This window comes from Chinchilla lanigera, unplaced genomic scaffold, assembly GCF_000276665.1.
Source record: "Chinchilla lanigera isolate Chin_1 unplaced genomic scaffold, ChiLan1.0 scaffold00008, whole genome shotgun sequence".
In the NCBI taxonomy this organism is placed as follows: Eukaryota; Metazoa; Chordata; class Mammalia; order Rodentia; family Chinchillidae; genus Chinchilla; species Chinchilla lanigera.
The window spans coordinates 28,922,172-28,943,373 of record NW_004955409.1 but is presented as its reverse complement, the minus strand read 5'-3'; the positions used below and the strand labels follow the sequence as shown (position 1 = coordinate 28,943,373).

General features: G+C 36.2%; 1 protein-coding gene across 5 annotated transcripts in view; it reads left to right on the top strand.

Annotated features, from left to right (window-relative positions):
* Nucleotides 1–21,202, top strand: part of Nubpl (nucleotide binding protein-like) — a 199,588-nt gene that overhangs the window by 129,823 nt on the left and 48,563 nt on the right. For 3 of the 5 annotated variants that reach the window (XM_005376951.2, XM_005376953.2, XM_005376952.2), the window contains exon 7: nt 20,740–20,833. The exons of 1 other annotated variant lie outside the window; for it this stretch is intronic. In XM_005376951.2, the coding sequence (XP_005377008.1) occupies nt 20,740–20,833 (94 nt within the window). Of the gene's footprint in view, nt 1–14,258; nt 14,279–20,739; nt 20,834–21,202 lie in introns of those variants that run through there. One more of the 5 variants, XM_005376954.2, reaches the window with a different exon arrangement.

Here is a 21,202-nt window from a genome sequence, read left to right as displayed (position 1 = left end):
GTGCAGGGCCTGTGCAGGGAGGGCCCAGGTGTGAACCCCAATGAGAGCAGTCCCCGGGGCTTCTGAGTGAGGAATTCCTGTCTGGCTCTCTCCACAAGTTTCAGCTGGGAACTGTGGTGGTGGGAGTAAAGCAGGGACTCGACCCGTGGGACCAGCACCTCTTGGGGCACTCGCTTACTCAGTGCAGGGCCTGTGCAAGGAAGGCACACGCGTGAACCCCAGTGAGATCAGTCCCCAGAGCTTCTGAGTGAGGAATTCCTGTCTGCCACCGTGGGTGCACACAGGGCAGAGACTCCTCTTTTTTTTCTCTTTAAAATAAAGTAGAAAATATTTTAGAAATGTGAGTGGAGTCCACAGAGGCAGTGTTGAGAGTGGAAAATATAACCAGAACTATCATTTGCATTTTATGCAAATAGAGCATTCTCATGAAACCTATTTACTATTAAATAAACTATATTTCCACTTAAACGTAAAGTCCAATGTAAACTGTAGCATTTGTTCAACTATTAGCCATGATATGATTTATGAATGATTACATAGGGTTGGGTTCATTTGTCATTTTTAACTCACCAATTACAGATACTGTGCAAATATATATTATCAAAGTGAAGTAACATCTAAACTTTTTATATGTAGAAATTTCTTTTCTGTATGAAAATCAAGATCATGTGCACCTTGACACAGTAATGTTAAGTGAAATAGTTCAGACACACAAGCTTAAATATCTCATGGTTTCTTTTTCATGAAAAACTCAAAATAAATAAAGAGCAAAGTAAAAGACAGATAATAGGAAGTAGGGAGACATGTTTCTCAATGGTAAGCGAATCAAGATGGAGGAGGGGCAGTAGGGGTGGCAGGTGAGGGAAGGGGAATGAAAAAAGGAATTAAAATGTGCAGAGTACACATATGAACTTAACAGAAGAAAGGTAGACATTATGTACTGCAAATGTGTACTAATACAAATAAATAATGTAATAAAAAATAATACATCTCCAGAATTCTGGTCATTTAGAAGGTAATGTTAATTATTTTTATTGTTGCTTTATTAAGGTTGGGCTCTTTCTTTCTTTTCACTCTTAAACCTTCTATAGTCTTAGCTGCTTTTTGAAGGAGAGGCAAAGGAGGCCCAACAGGTACTCAAAAATGGGAGAATGGAAAATTAGCTTCTGAGAAATGAATGTATTCTGATCTTCTTCCAAGATTAATTGGTTAGTGGTAATTAACTGGTTGTTGTTTTTTGACCTCTGATTTTCCCTTGTTGTATATTCTGGCTGTCTGTCTAGCCCTTCTCTTTGTGGTGATCAATTAGCTGGTATAAGGGATTGATAGTTTGAATTAAAATAATAATTTGATATTCTCCTTTAATTATTTTAACCTGGCATGTATTTTGTCCATATAAACATATCTATCTATAAATAGATATAGATATAAATTTAGATATAGATATGGATACAGATTAGATATAGATGTAGTGGGGGAGAGAAAAGTTCCCTGTAATAAAAGAAGAAATTTGTCTTACATTGTTATTTCAGCAAAACATTATTTATAGAAAAATATCATTAAATGGTATTCTTTTACTTTCTGAAAATTTGAATTATCTTTTCATCAAGATGCAGACAAATAGCAATAATGATTTGGTAAATATTGATTTTATTTCATCCATATCAGAATCCACCCCTCTTAGTATTTCCCATAAACGAAGTTGCTTATGCCTAAAACCTAGAACTCATTCTTGGTTTCTTTCTTTCCCTTCTCCATATATAAAATTTATGAACAAGTCCTCTAGACTTTGCTTTTCAAATATATCTGAAATTGCCTACTTCCCTTAATTTTCTCTATTGTTCTAGTACAAACCACCATCATATTTTATGTAGAATATTGCAAAAGCCTCTCCATTGGTCTTTCTTGCTTTCTTATATATCATTGTCTTCTCCAAACAGTCTCCAGATTAATCTTTAAAGACTTCCCTGGTTAAACACTCTGATGTGCCAGGTAACTGACTCATTAGTTGGAAAATTTAAAAAATAAAGATAATCAGGTATTCGGCTTTTCCTGTTTTCTTAACCAAGTAATTGATGAGAGAACTTTTTTTTCTAGAGAAGTACATCAGCTAATAAATAAAGTAAGGATAATAGAAATTAATATCAGCATTTTATAACCTTTAATAAAATATTGTAATAGGTCTAGGCAGAAGGTATTACTCTCTTTTAATATCATACACAAAGAGAAAACAATGCATATTTTCTTGCCTAATGATGAAAGTCCATAGCATAAACTATGGATTAATCTTTCCAACATTCAAACCTGAGTCTGATTAAGCATCCAGATTTAGGAAATACGTTAAATAAAAAACATGTTAAGTGATACTGTGAGAATGCAATAAATAAATCCAGAGTATGAAAAATCCTTCAGGACAAATAACTCCAACTTGTTATTCCCCAACAAATAAGTTTTAATAGAAAAAAAAGTTAAGGAAGTGTAACTTAGATTACAAAGATTATAGTCATATTACAAGAATTTTTATCTTGAGATACATTCTCAAATATGTGTACATGAAATGATACGATGTCTGAGGAGTGAATAAGGAATGAGTAAGGAGTATTAATTAAAAAAGACTGGCCATTAATTGGTAATTGATGAGACTGAGTCATGAGTAGTACACAGGGGTTTGTTCTGGTCTTTTCTTTGATATGTTTTTAAACTTCCTATAGTTAAGTATAAAACAAAAAACCCATTGTTCTTAGACCATAATTCAAAGCCTTTGCCTTAGCTTTAAGGATCTATTTAGTCAGATTTCTACTTACTTATCTCTGCAAAGCTCACCCTTATTCAGAATATGTTTCTTCTTTTCTTCAGATAACTCAAGTTCATTTCCATCTTAGGGCTCTTGATCTCTAGGCCTGTTCTATCTATAATCTCCTTTCCCCAGTTCTTTAATGTCTGTCCCCACTTGACATTTAGGTCTCATTTTAAGTGTTGGAAGAGCAGATTGTCACGATCAATATCACCTTCTTTTATTTTCATCAGAACATTTCTTATGATTTGACATTTTCTTTCATGTTTGAAAATGACTGTTTCCAGCCCTTAGAGTGTAAGTTCCATGAGGGTGGTGCTGACTTCTTGACTGCCTTATTCTCTGTTGAATTCCTAGCATTTTAATTATGTGGCAGATAAGTTGGTACTCAATAAATTTTTTTTGAGGGAATCATAATTAAAAGTCTATTAAGCTGTTGAATCTTAACATCTATCTTTCATAAATAATATCAATAATATATACTACTGTTTCTAGAGAAACTATTTAAAATTGAGTTGGCATTCTCTTTATTAATGCTTTGAAATTAATGTTTTGAAAGGCTTATATGTGAGAAAATTAGCTCTGTTTGCAAAACTTCAAAAATTTAGAAAATTCACGAAATGTCAAAAATTTCCTAAGCGTTTGTTTGAAAATATTTTTATTTTGGATGATTAATGTCATATCTTATATAAAACTGTTTTTTATATCTAGATAGACAGAAGTTAAGTTTTCTGATTGTGTTTATGTGTGATATGAAAATTTGGCAAACAGTTCTTGGCTCATATGAATAATAATGAAAAATGTATAATTATATCTTCCATTAAGAAGGAGCTGAGAAATACTTTGTAAATAAATGCACAGAGGAGATAAGACTGTTAAATTATGAGACATCTTTTAAAAAGCACAGAACATGGCCAGGCATGGTGGTGCATACCTGTAATCCCAGCCCTTGGGAGGCTGAGGCAGGAGGATCACCACGAGTTCAAGGCCAGCCTGAACTAGAGTGAGACCCTGTCTTAAAAACACACACACACACACACACACACACACACACACACACACACAACACTGTACAATCATCTGAGGGAGAGAGAACATTTAAAATCGACTCTCCTACTAGTTTTCAAGTATATCATATATGTAATTATTTACTGTAGTCACTATACTGTATAGTTGATCTCCTCAACATATTCCTGGTAATTACAATTTTTGTATTCCTTGACCAGGATCTTCCCAAAGCTCTAGCTCTTATAACTACCATTTTACTCTCTGTAACTTACTAGTTTATCTTTTCTTTAGATTCCACATACAAGCAAGATCATAAAGTATTTAGTTTTCTGTGTCTGGCTTATTTCACTTAACACAGTGTCCTCCAGGTTCATTCATATTGTCATAACTGACAGTATTTTGTTCTTTTTTTTAAAGAGTGACTAGTATTCCACTGTGCATATGTACACATTTTGTCTTCATCCATTCATTTATTAATTCCCTGTCATGGCTAGTGGTAATAATACAATACTAGTTTGTATGATTCAAACAGTATTGTTTACAGTATTACCTGTTTACCTGATCAGGCTCCAACTGCTTTTTGCCTTTTAAAATTTAAGTTTGTTTTCATAGGATAAAAATTTCTTACCAAGATACTTTAAAATATTACAAAAATTTAAAACTAATTCCATAAAAATGTGTGAAAAATGTTTTAAGCTATCTCAATACCAATTAATAACCTCTCAAACTTAAAACTATGAAGAGGACTGTACTTTTAAATTTTGTTAATACAAAGAAAATGTAGAAACTTAAGTAGCACCACTGTAAAAATACATAAAGTAAAAGAGCTACAGCCTTCTACTCCTGTCCTTACCCATTTCTTCACTATTTAGAGAAATAACTCAGAATTGTTTATTGGGCATTTCCCTGACTTTTTTCTGCGCACATAACAAGTGTGTATGTTTACTGCTTGTATAATTTTCCCCCTTGTAGTGAGTTCATAGCAGTCACGTGGTTTAGCAGTTTGCCTTTGTCTTATAATTGTGATCAGGGCATATAGATAAATCTCATTATGTTTATTGACTGAGCTAATATTCCAATGTTGAGTGGAATAATTTATTTAACTCTTCTCCTATTTGAAGGATACTTATGTTTGATCCAGTTTTTCTTTATGAAAAATAACACTACACTGATCATCCTTAAATGTGAGGTAACACTGATTTGGGTTGTGTGATTTCTGTATTCATTAAACAATCTAATTAAAAAGAATTGAGTGTGTAAGTATATGTGGACTAAGTGAACCGAATTCTTGGCTTTGTGAATTTGGTTTTTTCTCAGTATCTTTTTGGAATTAATTGCATAAGTATTTTTTCAACAGAAACATATCAGAAAGTCTAATTAGTCATTCCATAATTACCTAGTATGTCATTTTTAGGAAACAAATTTGTAAGTTCTTCAGAGGCTCTGTGTTTTCAAAATATAGTATAAGACTATCCTATAAAAGTCTATCTTAACTAAATGAGAACAATTATTATTCGTAATCTTGTAGGCAAAGATAATACTGCTGAATCATTTATATTTCAGGAAGTTTCTTAATTGAGCTGCCAGTGGTTTTTAAGATGTGACAGGACCTAAGAAATTGATTAGGAAAAAATAAAAACATAGGATGGGTACTCCTTGAGGGAGGCTAGAAAATTTATTTGTGACTTCATGGTCGGTTTTCCTGCATTTGATGGTCATCAGTAGACAATGCTCTTCCCATAGAAATTATGCCTAAAGCACTGTCTAGTATAGAACCCAGTCCTTCAAATTACCTAATGAGTATTAATACTGATTTTGGGTGCTTAATGTTTCTGTGAAAGACCAAGTTAGATAAAATATTTCAGTGACTTCAATTAGGAAAAACAGAGGGCAAAGTTAGAAGTCTTAGAACTTTGCTTGCACAATTTTCTGGCAATTAAGTGCATGTAGATCCACTTTTTGGGCAGTGCCTTGACCCTACATATAGAGACTTTTATGGTCTATGCTGCTCATGGGTGTGGAGCAGCTCATCTCAAAAAAATACCAGCCAGACTTTTTTTTAAAAAAACAAAACATTTTTGCATCTGCACACCTGATTTTGGAGCACACAGCTTCTTGATTCATAGATATTTGCTGCTGATATTACCTTCTAATGTTTGACCAAATAATTTCTACCCTGAGCGTAAGATAATTTCTGATTGAGAGAATTTAGCCAAGGAATACTAGCTAATCATTCCTGTATTTTCTTCATAGATCGCTTGTGTAATGTGTTGAATAATCTTTATAAAACCATGAAAATAATAGTTATATTTGGAGCTTTTGTCAAGGGCTTAGGTGAGAAATGCCTACATTTCTTCTTTTGGAGGATAACGAAAAAGGAATAGATGTGGTGGGTATAAGGGTAGGTGTTATTGGAAGGGTGGTACATTACAAGGAAAGAAGGTGGGATAGGTGCCAGATGGTCAGTGGTTTTAGTTGTGGGAGGATGTAGAGGATCTTTTTAATTGCCTTTTTTTAATTGAAGAGAATAAGACATTCGTTGGGTCAATATGTGCCTGGCACTACTTGATATAAACATAAAAAAGTGAATAAAACTTATCCTCTGTCCTTGAAAGAGTGAGTTCACAGTCTAACAGGAGGAGAGGGGATGGCTCTATTGATAGTATATATTTCTTCTAGTTTGGGGGACTGTGCCCAATTTTAGCCTCAGCTTTCTTACTGTGCAGGTCTTTTCCCCTGTGTTTCCATGTATCACTGGTTGGAAGAACAGAGGGGGATGAGATGTTGGGCTGGAGGGAGAGATTGAGAGACTGAATCAGGCCGTTAGCTAATTTACACTGGGAATCTGCAAGTGCTTTTTTCTCTGATTTATGACCTATATATTAATATTTCAGAATTACCAAGTGTATGCTTGATTCAAAGAGTTAATTCCTTACACCCATATAGTCTTGTTTTCTGGTGCAAAATAGCTTAGTATAAATTTCAGTCCTTTATTTTATTTTCTCCTTTGTATCTAGTTGATCGTGTGTGTATATGCATTTATTGTATTACTTTTTATTAGTATGTTTGTATCCATTCCTTTTTCAAAAATGATTACATTTATTGTGTAGAGTCGGTACATGTGCACATCTTAATTCTTTTTTTGCCCCCTACCACTTCCTTCCTGTTCCTTCCACTTCTTGGTCCCTTTCCCATCTGCAGAAGCAAAGCTCTATTTCTGTTTGTTTCTTTCAATTCTTTTCCCTGTTTTGATGGAGTTTTGCAAACATATGCATTCATCATGTCAAAATTGTTTCTTCAACTGGAAAAGAAGAAACATTCCCATCCTAAAATGTGAGTTGCAAGTCATAATTTGATTAACAGTCTAGTTGATAATGGTTTTTAAACTGACAGGCATGATATTTGAAATAAAAAAAAATCACTTATTTGGGTATTAATATTGAAACTAAAACAGACAAAAAATGCTCTAAATAACACATATTTATTATTAAGATCTTATTTGAGAGGCCACAGCTTACTGAGTTAGTTTCTAAGTATAACAAAGCCATAAGTTGGCCCTATCATGGTCAAATTACTGTCCTTCTATTTTAGCCATGACTTATATCTCAAAGCATTCTGTTATGTATGCGCCATAGGGGATGGGGGTGGATCAGGAAAACTGATGTAGAGTCCTACTTATTTGTGGGTCTTTTGCATAATTTTTGTTTGATAAAGAGATAATGACATTTATATAAGTTATATGAGTTTTCCAGTTTTGTTGATAGTAAATTGACATTTTACCAAGATTCCAGGGGATGTGCTGATTGGCTTTTCATTGTTTTCCTAACACCCTTTCATGAGAGCAGGGACTTTGGGGATTTTGTTCATTACTGTTTCCCCAGTGTGTGGAAGAGTACTTGGCACATGTAAATGTAGGTCTTCATTTTTTAGGGTTAAAGTCTATGAAGATTATCCTCCATACCTTGTTGTTTTACACTTTGGCTTTAAGTGCGTATAGCAGTATGTGATTCATAATGTTAGATAAATATGAAAACACTAGGTACCTGTTGAGGCAGGAACAATTTCTAGATATATTGCCACATTTACTTGCTCGTTAGAATACAACATTATCGTGAGCAAGTTTAATTATAATGGCTAAGGTACTTAAATGTGAATGAAGAATCAGGGGCTTATTTAATAGTCTTTTAATGAGATGTAGAAAACATCGTATTTATTTGCAGTTTCATGATCTTAGGTTTCTTAAATGTCTTTTGGGTAGTTCTGAGATAATATGTAGTTTAGGAAGTTGCACAATGCTAAAGATGGCCAGTTGGGTTGGTTTTATGTGTTTCACTTTTCTCCTATTCTCAGCCCTGTTTCCCTCTATCCTACCATTTCTATCTGGGTTCTCATGCCTATATTTGTTAATCTTTCTCAAAGTCTTGTGCATTAAAAGTTCTCAGTGGGATACTAAGCTTATTGCTTTCTCGTCACCTTTGTAGGTGGTAAGTCCACTTACGGGTATAGGTCACTAAAGTGTAGAAATTTAACTACTATATTCACAACAGATGTAACTTCTGCTCACTTTTTAGCCCCTACTTTTTTAGTCACTTTTATATTTTTAAATTACATTTTGACCAAATATTTTCACACTTAATTTTACTCTGGAGAATTTTCCCTTTAATTTTCAGAAGGTATTTCCTTCCACTTAAATCATTTGAAGCTGGAAAAGCTATTTTAAACCTATGGAACCTATAAACCTATTTGAACCTATTAAAAAGCTATTTTAAACCTATTTGAACCTACGGAAAAGCTATTTTAAAATTACTTGTTGGGATCCTGTTGAAGTGGATAACTATTTTCTCAGCATTCACTTGTAAGAATAAACATGATATGCTTTTTGAGAGAAATTTTAACTTTTACTTGCGTGGCACAGTAAGCTTTAACTTTTTTTTCAGTACTACTACTTAATTATCTAGTATTTCCCTCCCCCCATTTCGTCTTCTAAAAAAAATCTCTGTATAGTGGACAAGGAATGTTTCTATTTTCCTTATTTTTCAGGGTAACTGTTGGACAAATTATTTGACTCTAAGTTTCAGTTTCTTTATCTGTAAAATAAAGACACTGGACAAGATAACCTCTAGGGTACTTTCTAGCTTTACAATTCTCTTTGTGAACCATTTTAAAATGAGGAACTAGAGGGACAAAAAAACAACTTGAAGTTCAAACAGTGAATTACTAATACAGCTGTATGTCTGACTTTCTATTTAACATTTTAATTGTCATATTCACACATCTCTTTTGCAGATCCTGAACCTTTGCTGATTTCTTTCTTTACTGAAAATATAGCAGTTTTTTGTTTAAAATAATTTTGCTATGACTGTAACCCTTTAAAATCTTTTAAAAGCTCAAGTATACTTCTGTAGTCTAGAGAAAAATCCTTAGAATTTAGTAGATTCTTCCTCATATTAAAAAAGGGAAGTCACACAAATAGCAGCTCTCCCTTAGTTATTAAATACAAGTCATAAAAGATATCCAAAATTGTGGAGGATTGGTAATAAAGTAAATAAAAAATAAACAAATCTCATGTGTGGCAAAAAAAATTGGATAAGATTCGTAAGTGACATTTTCTTTCATCATTATAATGATCCAAAATTGTCTTTGGGTCTACAGTTTCTGTTATATGTACCTAGTTTATCATATACTGACAAAATTATGTGATAAAGCTTTTATGCTCTTGAGATCATGAGGTTTTGCTAGCAGAACTTTCCAGGGTTGGAGAATAGTAATGCTCTATCTACCCCATGCTTTGGAAGCCTCTGAACATGATTCAAGTTACAGACTAGGATGCACTCCCTGCTCTGTCATTCATCAGCAGCATAACCTGGACAAATTTTTATTCCTAATGTGTTTTTTTCAATATTTTAAAATCTATTTCTCTGAAAAAATGGAGGTTATAATGCCTATTTTATAGCAATTATATGTGACCAATGTAGACTGTCAGTAACTTCCAGTTCCCTCTGCTCTTCTCCACCTATTACCTACAGGAACACCTTGCCACCTCATCCCCATTCATCAACCCTGGTCTCCTGGAGGAACCTGAAATCTCCAAAGTAGAGTGTAACCCCCAGCTGGCAGGTGGCTAGAACTGAGAAACATGCTTGGGTGGGATAGGCCTTTAGACATACGTTGCAAGCAGTATGTTGGACAGACCACTGTCCTAGAGCAAGTGTCCCTCAAGTGCTCTGATGTCTTTGAGATCCATAAAACCTGAACACTGGGTATGGTACTCCCAGGGGGAATCCAGGATGCAGGGGGAATCCAAGATGCAGCTTCCCCTTCATGACCTTGATTTCCCTGAACATAAATGTTTTCTCTAAGAATTTTTAAAAAATATATTAAAATTCAAAACCAAAAAAAGCGTATTATAATTTTCCTTATTAGGATGCTATTTTTTTTTGTTTTTGAGACAGGGTCTCAGTATGCAGTTCAGGCTGGCCTTGAGCTCACTTTGTAGTCCAGGCTGGACTCGAACTCACAACGATCCTCCTGCCTCAGCCTCCCCAGGGCTGGGATGACAGGTGTGAGCCACCATGCCTGGCTAGGATGCTATGTTGTAAAAGTTGTCCCAAATCAGGTTAATAAAGTGATTTGTTACTCCTACTGGGAAAAAAAAAAACAACAAAACTCCAAAACCTTAATCTTTTTTGAATATAAAGGGATATAAAAAAAAAAGAAACTTCTGGTTTTGGTTTTTTTTTTTAAATGAGGTCTTGCTGTTGTTGCCCACACTGGTCTCAATGGTGTGATCACCCTTCCTCAGCCTCCTGAGTAGCTGGTGTCTAAGGTGTGGGCTACCACATCTGGCTTGGTAATAAATAAATATATCTTGATTTTCAAGCAGATTTATAATATCTTAAGCCATTTTGTTAGTCTTACTCTTTACTAGCATCTACTTCCTCGGTTATGAACATCTGTAAATATAAACAGTTGCAAAAGCAGTATTTTAAACAATTTAGAGAGATGTGTCTATGAGTAACTAAAATACTGTTACCTTTGTTGTAGTGTTATTACTTACATATTGGAAATTTTACTGTTTTACCTGTACTGTGGATTTACATAGGCATCTGTGGGGTAACTCATTTTAGATATTTCAGAACATAGGTTCAGCAGTACCAGGAACTGATCCATGTATCCATGTTGAGAAAACAATTCCTCTGTAAACCGATGCTTTCCACGTTGTCAGGATCAGCCTGCGCCACATCTCGGCCAGCCAGACAACCAGGGAAGTGGAAGATGGTAAAGCAAAAGAGGAATGCTGTTTTCTTTTCTTTTTCAAGACATATTCTGCTCTCGTTTGGGTTTGGAGGGATTTACCCTACTATCCTTTTCCCTTCCCCTCTTTTTCCTATAGAAAAGGAGACATTTGAAAGTGAAAATTAGGGCACTTTATCATTTGTGGAAAAATGAAAAGATTAAGGAAGAACACTTATATCATTGTTCTAACTTGAATAATGTGTTCTCTTCTTATAACTGGCTCAACTCTTATTAGAGTAATCTGAAGGATGTCTATTATATTTTGTTGTATCATTTATTTCTGTAGATCAGTAGCCTATCAAATGAGGTAGAAATCTTCTTTTATTCAAATCTTTACTGTGAGCTATATTACACACTTTTTTGGTAGCATTTTTCCTTTTATAGACAAAATAAAATGATTTTATAAGAGGGTAGGTGGGTAGAGCAAAACTCTTATTTTAGACATATAGAAAAACATTTTTGTTCCATTATATTGTGTGTAAAGGCAAAAATTTTAATTTTAATTGTATAATAAAATTGTAAGTGGCAGTTTGATTTGTATTATCATTCAGTTGTGATTAAATACTGGTTAGACATTATGGAGAGGACTGGATGTAGAGGAAGAATACAGAAATGTCTATAAATGTTCTTTTCTGTTAGGGAGCGTACATTAACATTTGGGAGAAAGTTATGTATAAAAGTAACTAGGAATTTTTAGAGCTGGAAGACTCATTTCATATCCTGGAAATTAATTGAATCAAAAGTGTTAGGAGTTTGGTGATTTGCCTGGAAAATTTGATCATGGTGCTGAGACCAGATGAAACACATCTTTTATTAGAATTTTTTAGTCCATAATTATCCTTTGCAATAACAAAATCCCAGAGGCTGGATGATTTATAATGAATAGAGGTTTATATAACTTACAGTTTTGGAGGCTCAAAGTCCAAGATCAGATGTTGCCATCTGTTTGGTCTCTGCTGAAGACGCCCCAACCTGGCACTGTGATAGGAACACGTACAAGAGGGAGAGATCACATGGTGAGGCAGGAAGCAAGAGAGATTTGGGGACCAAGCTTGCTCTTTTTTAATAGTTAACTCACATTGCAAGCCAGCATTGATCCCTTTCAGGGCAGTTGCCCCCATGGGCTGATTACCTTGTACTAGGCTACATCTCTTAAAAGTTCCACCACCAGCCCACACTGCCACACTGAGAACCAGCCTTCCAGCACATGACCTTTGGGGGTCACCAGTTATGATGAATATGGTAAAAACATGGGCTAACAGATGGTCACTTTCTTCTACGAACACATTTTTAAGAAGTGCATCAGCACAGCAGCCATCAGGCTTACTCTAAAAGGTGCAAGGAGTACATATGCAAATAGCTGAGTTGTAAGTGTAGAATAGAAAGGCCTCGCAAATGGCCTACAGTTCCGTTTTTGGTTTCTCAGCTAGTTTAATCAGCTTTCCACTGTTAACATCAGGGTAGCAGTTTCTATCAGCAGCATGACACAGGCCAAGTATAAGGCCACAGGGTCAACATACACTTCTCCAGAGCAAAGGTAAAGTGTTCCAGCTCTCATCTTCTGCTAGCAAGGCCAGTGTGAGTCAGGTGAAAATAACAGCAGAGGCAGACTCTGAAAAATGTGGAATGAGGGAAGGGAATCATTGCCAAGGCAGGCAGGCAGAAGCACATTGCTGAGCCAAAGGAGTGGCCAAGAAGAACGAAAATCCTAAAGGCAAGGAAAAGCTGTTATCAGAGAACAAATAGAGAAATCATGGAGCAGAAGTGAAGCGGAGATGTGAGACAAGATCTCATTCATAGTACTACATTCACAACTTATATTTCAAAAAAATCTCTATATCTATATCATCTATACTATATCTGTATGTATCTACATTTGTCCAGTTTGTAAGGTGGAATCTTGTCTCCTAGTCATTCCTCCGAAAAGAAAATTGTCTTTATCTGAGCCTTTCAATTTCTGTTATGTCAGTGGACATTATGTTGAATATAAAGTATTGTTTGGAGAAGACATGTTAGCCTTCCATCTGCCTTATTGTATTTTGGACTCTTTTCCCTTGATAAGGTTGGTAAAAGAGAAAGGCAAATAATTAAAGAGATTTAATAATTATTCCTAGTGGCAAAAACTTCAAGTATTGAATAACTTAATAAGCAGTGTGAAACAGCAATAAAAAGTTTCATAAGCTGTTATTTGTGGTGACAACAAATGCGTGTATATTTATTGGACTGTGAAGATAAAGAAAAAGCAAAGCCAGTTGCTCTTAATCTCTGCTTTCATATTAACAAGTTCTGCAGCAGATTGTACAGCAGGCGTTAATACAGTTCAGCTGTGACACTATGTACCTGGAGATAGTGTTAGACCTAATAGTTTGAAGTCTTAGCCTTACAGGACTGTCTCACTTTAGATGCCAGTCACAAGCACAGGTTATATCATTGGCCACTGCATCTGAGTGGCTGTGCATTGGGATTCCCACAGCACTACAATGGTTCAGTTAATTTGCTAAGGCTGCACAAAAACTTAGGGAACAATTTTACTTATTTTTACTTATTTATTAGAAAGGATATTATAAAGGATGCAGGTGAACAGCAACATGGAAGAGATACATAGTGAATAGTATGTAAAGGAGTACAGAGCTTCTGTCTGCTCTCCTGGTAGGCTACCCTTCAGCAGCCTGCACAGGTTCAGCTATCCAGAAGGCCCCCACATGCTGTCCTTACAGTTTGTGCTGTGTGGTGTGTGTGTGTGTGTGTGTGTGTGTGTGTGTGTGTGTGTGTGTGTGTTTTGAGACAGGGTCTCATTTTGTAGCTCAGGCTGGTCTTGAACTCACTGTAGCTGAGGCTGGCCTCAGATTTGCTACATACAGTCCTCCAGCCTCAACCTTCTGAGTGCTGGGATTGCAGGTGTGTACCACCACACTCAGCTTCCTTTGGATTTTTGTAAGAAGCTTAATTACATAGGCATGATTGATTATATCGTTGGTTTTTCAGTTCAGCCTCAGCCCTTCTCCCTTCTATGGAGGTTGGGGGTTAGGACTGAAAATTCCAAACCTCTGGTTACAAGGTTAGTTTCCCTGGCAACCAGCTTCCATCCTGAGGATATCTAGGAGCCCCCAGCCACCTGTCATCTCGTTGTCATACAAAAGACACTCTTACCACTCAGGAGAGTGCAAGGATTTTAGGACTGTAAGCCAGGAAATGGGGACAAAGACCAGATACATATTCCACATATTACAAGGACAGATTTTAAAAAAGCAGCTCTTCTAATGTTATTTGAATGGTTTTGGGCAAAAGTTCAGGGACTGCATTTTATTTGGATTCAAAAGTACATTTCAAGCATGTTACGGGGAAATACAGGTTATTTATGTGTTACTCTACCAAAGAAGCATAGTGGGAAGCCTCTCTTTGCAGACTCATCTTAACTACCTACTTTTGCCCCCAATTTATTCCTCATCCCATTTCTCAACTCTTCTGGCTTTGTGTTTTTGTTTTTTAAGGTTTTTGTTACATTACCACATAGTTGTACATATTTATAGGATATAATCTGATGTTTCAATACATGTATATCTTGTGTAACAGTCAAATCAGGCTAATTAGCATATCAGTCAACTTAAATATTTATCATTTCTTTGTGGTGAGAACACTCAAAATCCTCTCCTCTGAGATACATATTCAGGGTACTGCTGGTAACTTTAGTCCCACTACTGTGTGCCAGTTAAACAGGAGGAATAAGTTCTGGCTCTGTTTTAGATTCTTGCGTTTTGTCTGCCGCCCCTTCAGTTGATGCACATATTTAACTTTGTATTTGCATTACTGAAATTCTCTGTCACAGGGCTCCTTCTCTATCCTCAGGGCACCTGGGCTACATTGGTAACTCCACTTCGAGACTGACTCAGTCTCCCCTGCTGGGATCCTTTAAAGTGTGCAGCAGGAGAGGGAATTGAAGTGGTTTCATCAGAGGTTACCAAGCTTCAGCTCAAGGTCTCACATTTACATGAGATGCTGTGAGGGCCTGTCCTGGGAGTTGTCCCATGTTCTTTGTAGAGAAAGAAGCTAGGTTGCAGTGAGAAAATGTTGTTTTTCAAGAAATCTTAAAGAAGGGAACTTAAATCTCTAAGGCTCCCACGTTTTATGGTGTGTGTTTTTAACATTCTGAATAATATAGGTTGTCCTTACTTAAGGTAGACTTAAGATAGTTTGAATTTACAATGGTGGCAAAGTGATACACATTCAGTAGGAATTACTTTGAGTTACGGATTTTAATCTTATCCCTGGTCAGTGATATATGGTCTCTCATTGATGCTGGGTAGTGGAAGCAACCACAGCTCCCAGATAGCCATGTGATCATGGGGATAAAATACCTAGTACCTGCAGTATACCAGTGTACTGTATTGATAAGCTATTAATGTTTGGCAGGTTAAATGTTTGAAATACAATGTGTGTGTGTGTGTGTGTGTGTTACTGGGGATTGAACCCATTCCCACTGAGCTATACCCACAACCCTTTTTGATTTTTATTTTGAGATGGGGTCTCACTGAACCACTAAGTTGCCCAGGCTGTGTTTGAACTTGCAGTTCTCCATCCTCAGCCTGCCATAGTGGTGAAATGCATTTTTGATTCATGCTCTTTTCAAATTATAATGGGAATATGGCCCTATCATAAGTTGAGGAATATCAGTATTAATCTTTGTACCTAATTTTGCATTCATAATTTTGTATTTTTATTCTTAGAGAGAACTACTCAAATTGTATGTGCTTCTGGCCACACAAAATCTGGATTCACCTCTGGGTTTTACTAGATGAGATTCTTGAGTATATGTGTATACATTTAATGAAACATAATTTATACAAGTAAACAAACACTGAATAGAATCCTGAAAATCCCTAAATTATTCTAAAATGCACACTTTTGGTATCTCTTTACAAGAGAACTAGAACTTCTTGGCAGCCAGAAGAGTTCAGTGTTAGTGTCATTGAATGCCATAAAATTGCAACTCAGACACTGACTTAGTTCAGCCCAGTTCCAATCAGCAAGACTTTATGGAAAGCCTGCTAGATAGGATGAAGTTGCTGGGCCAGGTTCTTTTTTCAGATAGTTTAAACTCAATTTAAGAGCCATTCAAAATAAATTGCCTTAACAGTGAACTATCTTTGGTTCCTTGGAACTTTAGTTCTCTGAAGTGAGAAATTGGAGGTAACATGATAAATATGATGAAATGCCAGGGAAAACAATGACAAATTGTTGGCATCCGTCACTCGGTGTTCTCTAAAACAAAGAAACTTGTCAGCCTGCCAGTGCTGGCGGTTTCAGTACTGAGGCTAGAAGATGAAAAGTGTCTTTATCTTTTTGTGGAGATAGTTTCATAGATGGTGGCCACTGGGTAACCTTAGGTAACAGCTTTTCACATCAAAGAATCGTATATTGAAAACTAATTAATGTCATCATTTCACCATTCTCATAATATATGGTATTATATCAGTATTAAGTACATGTATTTGTGAAATACTGTAGGGTTCCAAAAGATGAACCGATATATGGTGTCACATACTGACATATGTTTTGGAGAAAAATAGTGCCAGGGAAGGAGAGAGACTGATGGCTATAGGTGCTATTTTAGAAAGGGTGTGTTGGGCTGGGGATTTACCTCAGTGGCACAGCACCTGCCTGGCAAGCGCAAGGTCGTGAGTTTGATTCCCGGTACTGGAAAAAAAAAACCAAAAAAGGAAAAAAAAAAAAAAACAAACAAAAACAAAGGGTGTGTGGATTTCTTAGCCATTCCTTGGATGTGCCATATCCCTGTCTAGGGTTACTTTCACTTCGTAGGTCTTCTAGCTGGAATACTTTCCTTTAGATACCTGTCATCCATTGTCTTCTCGCTTCATTTAGCATATGAATGAATCTATTTGACCTAATCTCATTAAAGATTTTTATTGTTAAAAATGAGTATAGGAAAAAATACATCATATACATTCTTTTACAAAACAGAATATGGTATTGTACACGCAATTTCCACTGAGATTTTAAAAACCCCAGACCTTTGCCTGTGTTCATTTATTCATTCATTCCTTGAAAGAAAACTTCTCAAGTATCTTCTGTGTGCTCGTTTCTTGCTAAGGGGTTCTCACTCAGTTTTATAGGAAGACGAATCATGAAATAAGAGTAAAATGACACTTTTTTCACTCATTGTCTTCCAGACATATTGATCTTTCAGTTCCCAAGGTTAATAAGTTCTTTCCTTTGCACATTTTACTGTCTTCACAGTGTTTCTTATCTGCATGAAACTGGCAATGTTATGTTTATTTAGGTGATTATCTGCTTAATATGTGTCTCTCTATATTTTGTAAGTTCTACAAGCAGGGATCGTAGACCACTTAATTTTTGATACCTAACTCAGTGTCCAAAAATGCCGAAGGTACTTAGAATGTCTTAGGTGAGTGAGTGATTAGGTGAATTATGTAATAGAACAGTCTATGTAATCTAGTAGATGTTGAGAGATGTTTCCCTGAGCAAGGGAATTTTAAGCTAGGATCTCAAGAATGAGGAGAGATGAGTGAAGAAGACCAGGCAGCATGTTCTGGAGCTGAGCTCAGACTTTATCCTAAAAGCTAGAGTTTCAAACAAAGAAAGCACAGTTGGACTGTTTGTCGTTGTTATTAGAGACATGGGCAGTGGTGGAGCAGAGAAAGTGGCTGGGAGGCTTGTTAAAATGATAGATGGTGATGGCTCCTTGGCAGTAGAGGTGAGACAGGGATGCATTTGAAAGATTTTTAGCAGAGTAGCTGGGGTAGTGAGGAGGAAAAAGAAGTGTATTTAAGTATAATTTCTGCTTTGGGCAACTGAGAGGATTCTAAAGCCTTTCTCAGAGACCAAAAGTTGGAGGGGAAAACTTTCTAAGGAGAAAAGAATGATACTGTTGAGACCTATCTAAATCAAGTCTGAGCATTACAGACTTGACTATATAGCTGAATTTTGTTTGAAAAAAAATGCCTGGAAAGAAAGAACTAGAATGTTAATAATACTGAGATATTTTGTTATTATTTAATTTTATTTATTTTTTAAGGATACATTTTTTGTTAGTACATGTTTACAGTACATAGTAATTATATTCATCATGGGGAGTTGGTACATGTACATAATTAATCTTAATACTTTTTCCAACCCTTTCTCTTCCCTACCCTCTCCTCTTCCCCATCTCTTGGTCCCCTTCCATTTTGCAAAAGATCTATCTTCCTGTTATGTTTTATTTTGCTCTTTCTTTATACTTTGGGTTTCTCATATAAAAGAAACCATGCAATATTCAAGCTTGTGTGTCTGATTTGTTTCACTCAGCATTGTGGTCTCAAGCTGCATCCATTTTCTTACAGATGACTAATACCTCCTCTCTCCTCTCACCCCTCCCTCCCCTCCCCTCCCCTCTCCTCTCCTCCCCTCCGCTCTCCTCTCCTCTTCTCTCCTCTCTTCTCTATCTTCCCCTCTATCCCATCTCTTCCTCTCCCCTCTCCTCTCTTTTCTTCTCTTGTCACCTGTCCTCTCCCGTCTTCACACTGACCTCTCTGTATATGATGATGTTCCAGTTTCCTTTTATTTTAAGAACACCAGTCATATTGGATTAGGATCACCCTAATGAGGTCATTTTAATTTAATAATCCTTTCGAACACAGTCACATTCTGAGGTATCGGGGGCTAGGACTTTAATATACCAGTTTGGAGAGGACATAATTCAACTCATAAAACCACGCATGGATAAAGTTTTTTAAATGCTGACAACATGACTTTCAGAAAACTTCGTCAGTGGTGGTGAACCTATAACATGCATGCTGCAGCCGTCAGCTGTCGTTGAAAGCTCTAAAATGTTCATCATCATTGGCCTAGATTATTTTTCTTTCTAGCCAACACTGTTGGAACACAAAGTGGGTCTTCCATGGCATATCACAGGTGATCAACAAATATTTATCAAATAGTAACTAGGATGCAAAATTCCTTCATTAAAGCCAACTTGTGGATTAGCCAGGCTGTTTTTTAAAAAATTAATATTATATCTGATTGAAGAAACACAATTTTTACATTTGTGAGGTGCAGTGTGATGTTTTGATATATGTATATAATGTAGCATAAGATATTTAGCATATCTAAATTTAGCATATTTATCACCTTGTTTACCTATCATTTTTTATTTTTTATTATATACAAGGCCCTGTGCTGAGCATATTTTAAATTTAATTAAGTTTATTGGTACAATTTAAGTATATACAATGATCACATTTATCATAGGGAATTTGCACCTGTGCATGATATATCATTGTCTTTTTCCCCCTCCTTTCAACCCCTCCTCCCCTCCTTATTTACAAAGCTTTGTTTCCATTTATTATTTATTATTTAGTTTGCATTGTTAGTATTTTATTTTAATGAAGGAAAAATGATTGTACACCCACACATATATATATCTCTAAACAGAAAACTGTATGGAACAAAAGGATAGGACCTTCTTAGAAAAAGTGTGGGCTGTACTATTTTCCTAGGCTACACTATATCCTATAAATAATTTGTCCTGCCCAGAAGATCACTATGAAATGGGTTCATCATTATTGTGTGTGTATAGGGATCAGTCACCTAGAAATTTTGTCACTGGCTAGTATGAGTTCCATTATCTGCCTCTTTTTCAGGGCACTGTCACAGGAAGGTCCCCATACTGGCTTCCAAGGTTTTCCAATTAGATGAGTGTTGTTCAATTCTCATAGATTACTAATTGGCAAATTTTCACTCTTTTAACTTTAACAAACCTGGACTTCTAATGCCAGTGGCTATTGGCACTTTCGTAGTGACAGTACCCCTTGCCACATGGAGGAAGCAACCACGTGCAGGCCTCAGGAACTCTTTTGACCTTTGGAGGTGGTGGCTGCCAGCTGTTCTTAATTCTCTTCCGTAGTTCTCTGGTGCTGGCCACCTTGAGTGTTAGCAGCTGTGGATTCTGGTGGCTTTTGTGTGCCAGTAGCCTTTTGTGTGCCAGTTCAGCATGCTCTGCATGACATAGAAATCACACATAGGCAATGAATATGCCATCTGGAAAAGACTTTCTTAAGAATTATGCTGGAGCGTAATGGGGAACAGCACATAGGCTGAACCCACTCTGAGAATGGGGACGTTTCTTTAAAAAGAGAACAGGTAGGCATGTGCATGTGTGCTGTTATAGTTTCATTTTGGTCTAGGTAGGGGAGGATCCCCTCACAAATGTGAGTGAGGAGAGCTGCAGAGGGTCCAAATTATTCAGGGAGGCTGCAGGTCAGCGTCATCTGGTATAGGTCAGCAACTGAAACCTGCCATAGCAAAAGGAAATACCAGGGCTACCAGTGGAGACCTGATGCAGCCAGCCTGCCTACAAAGTGTCTGGGGCAGCCGTGGTATAAAAGTACCTTTCAGGGAGCAGCAGGATTTTTTATCTCAATTTAAATTTATCATTCAAAGGTCTACTAGTGACAGTAACTTGACGCTCATTCCTGTAGCCTTAGTCCTCAGCACCTTAGTGCCAGGCACCTGGGAATGACTCATGATAGTTATTTTAGATTTGGTATTAACACTGTAATTTTGTTCACATCACTATTCACTGGAATTGTTATGCAATAATGTTTTTATGTTATCTTGGTTTTTAGGTAGATTGGGGGCAACTGGACTATTTAGTTGTTGACATGCCACCAGGAACTGGAGATGTGCAATTGTCAGTTTCACAGAATATTCCCATTTCAGGTAAATCTTAGAAAGTTAAAGTAACTTATGCTTTCTTGGATACACTAATGTTGCTGTACAGAAAAATAAATTTGATAACAGGCAAGCATATTTATGTCTTAAGGAATAATTTATAACTTTCCCACAAAAGCTCATAAACATAAATTGAATTTTCATAGTTATTAAAATTAGTATATTTACAAAAACATAAAAGACACTTTGAAAAAGATGGTGATACAAATCTATTCTAGGAAAGCTGTAGCAGTTAAGTAGATTTAGGTAGTACATGGTTGTTGGATTGACCGTATTTCAGCACGTACAGCCCTGATTCATGGCAGTGGTAAATAAATGCTTATGGAGTAAATATCAGGAAAATTGAATTTTTGGTAA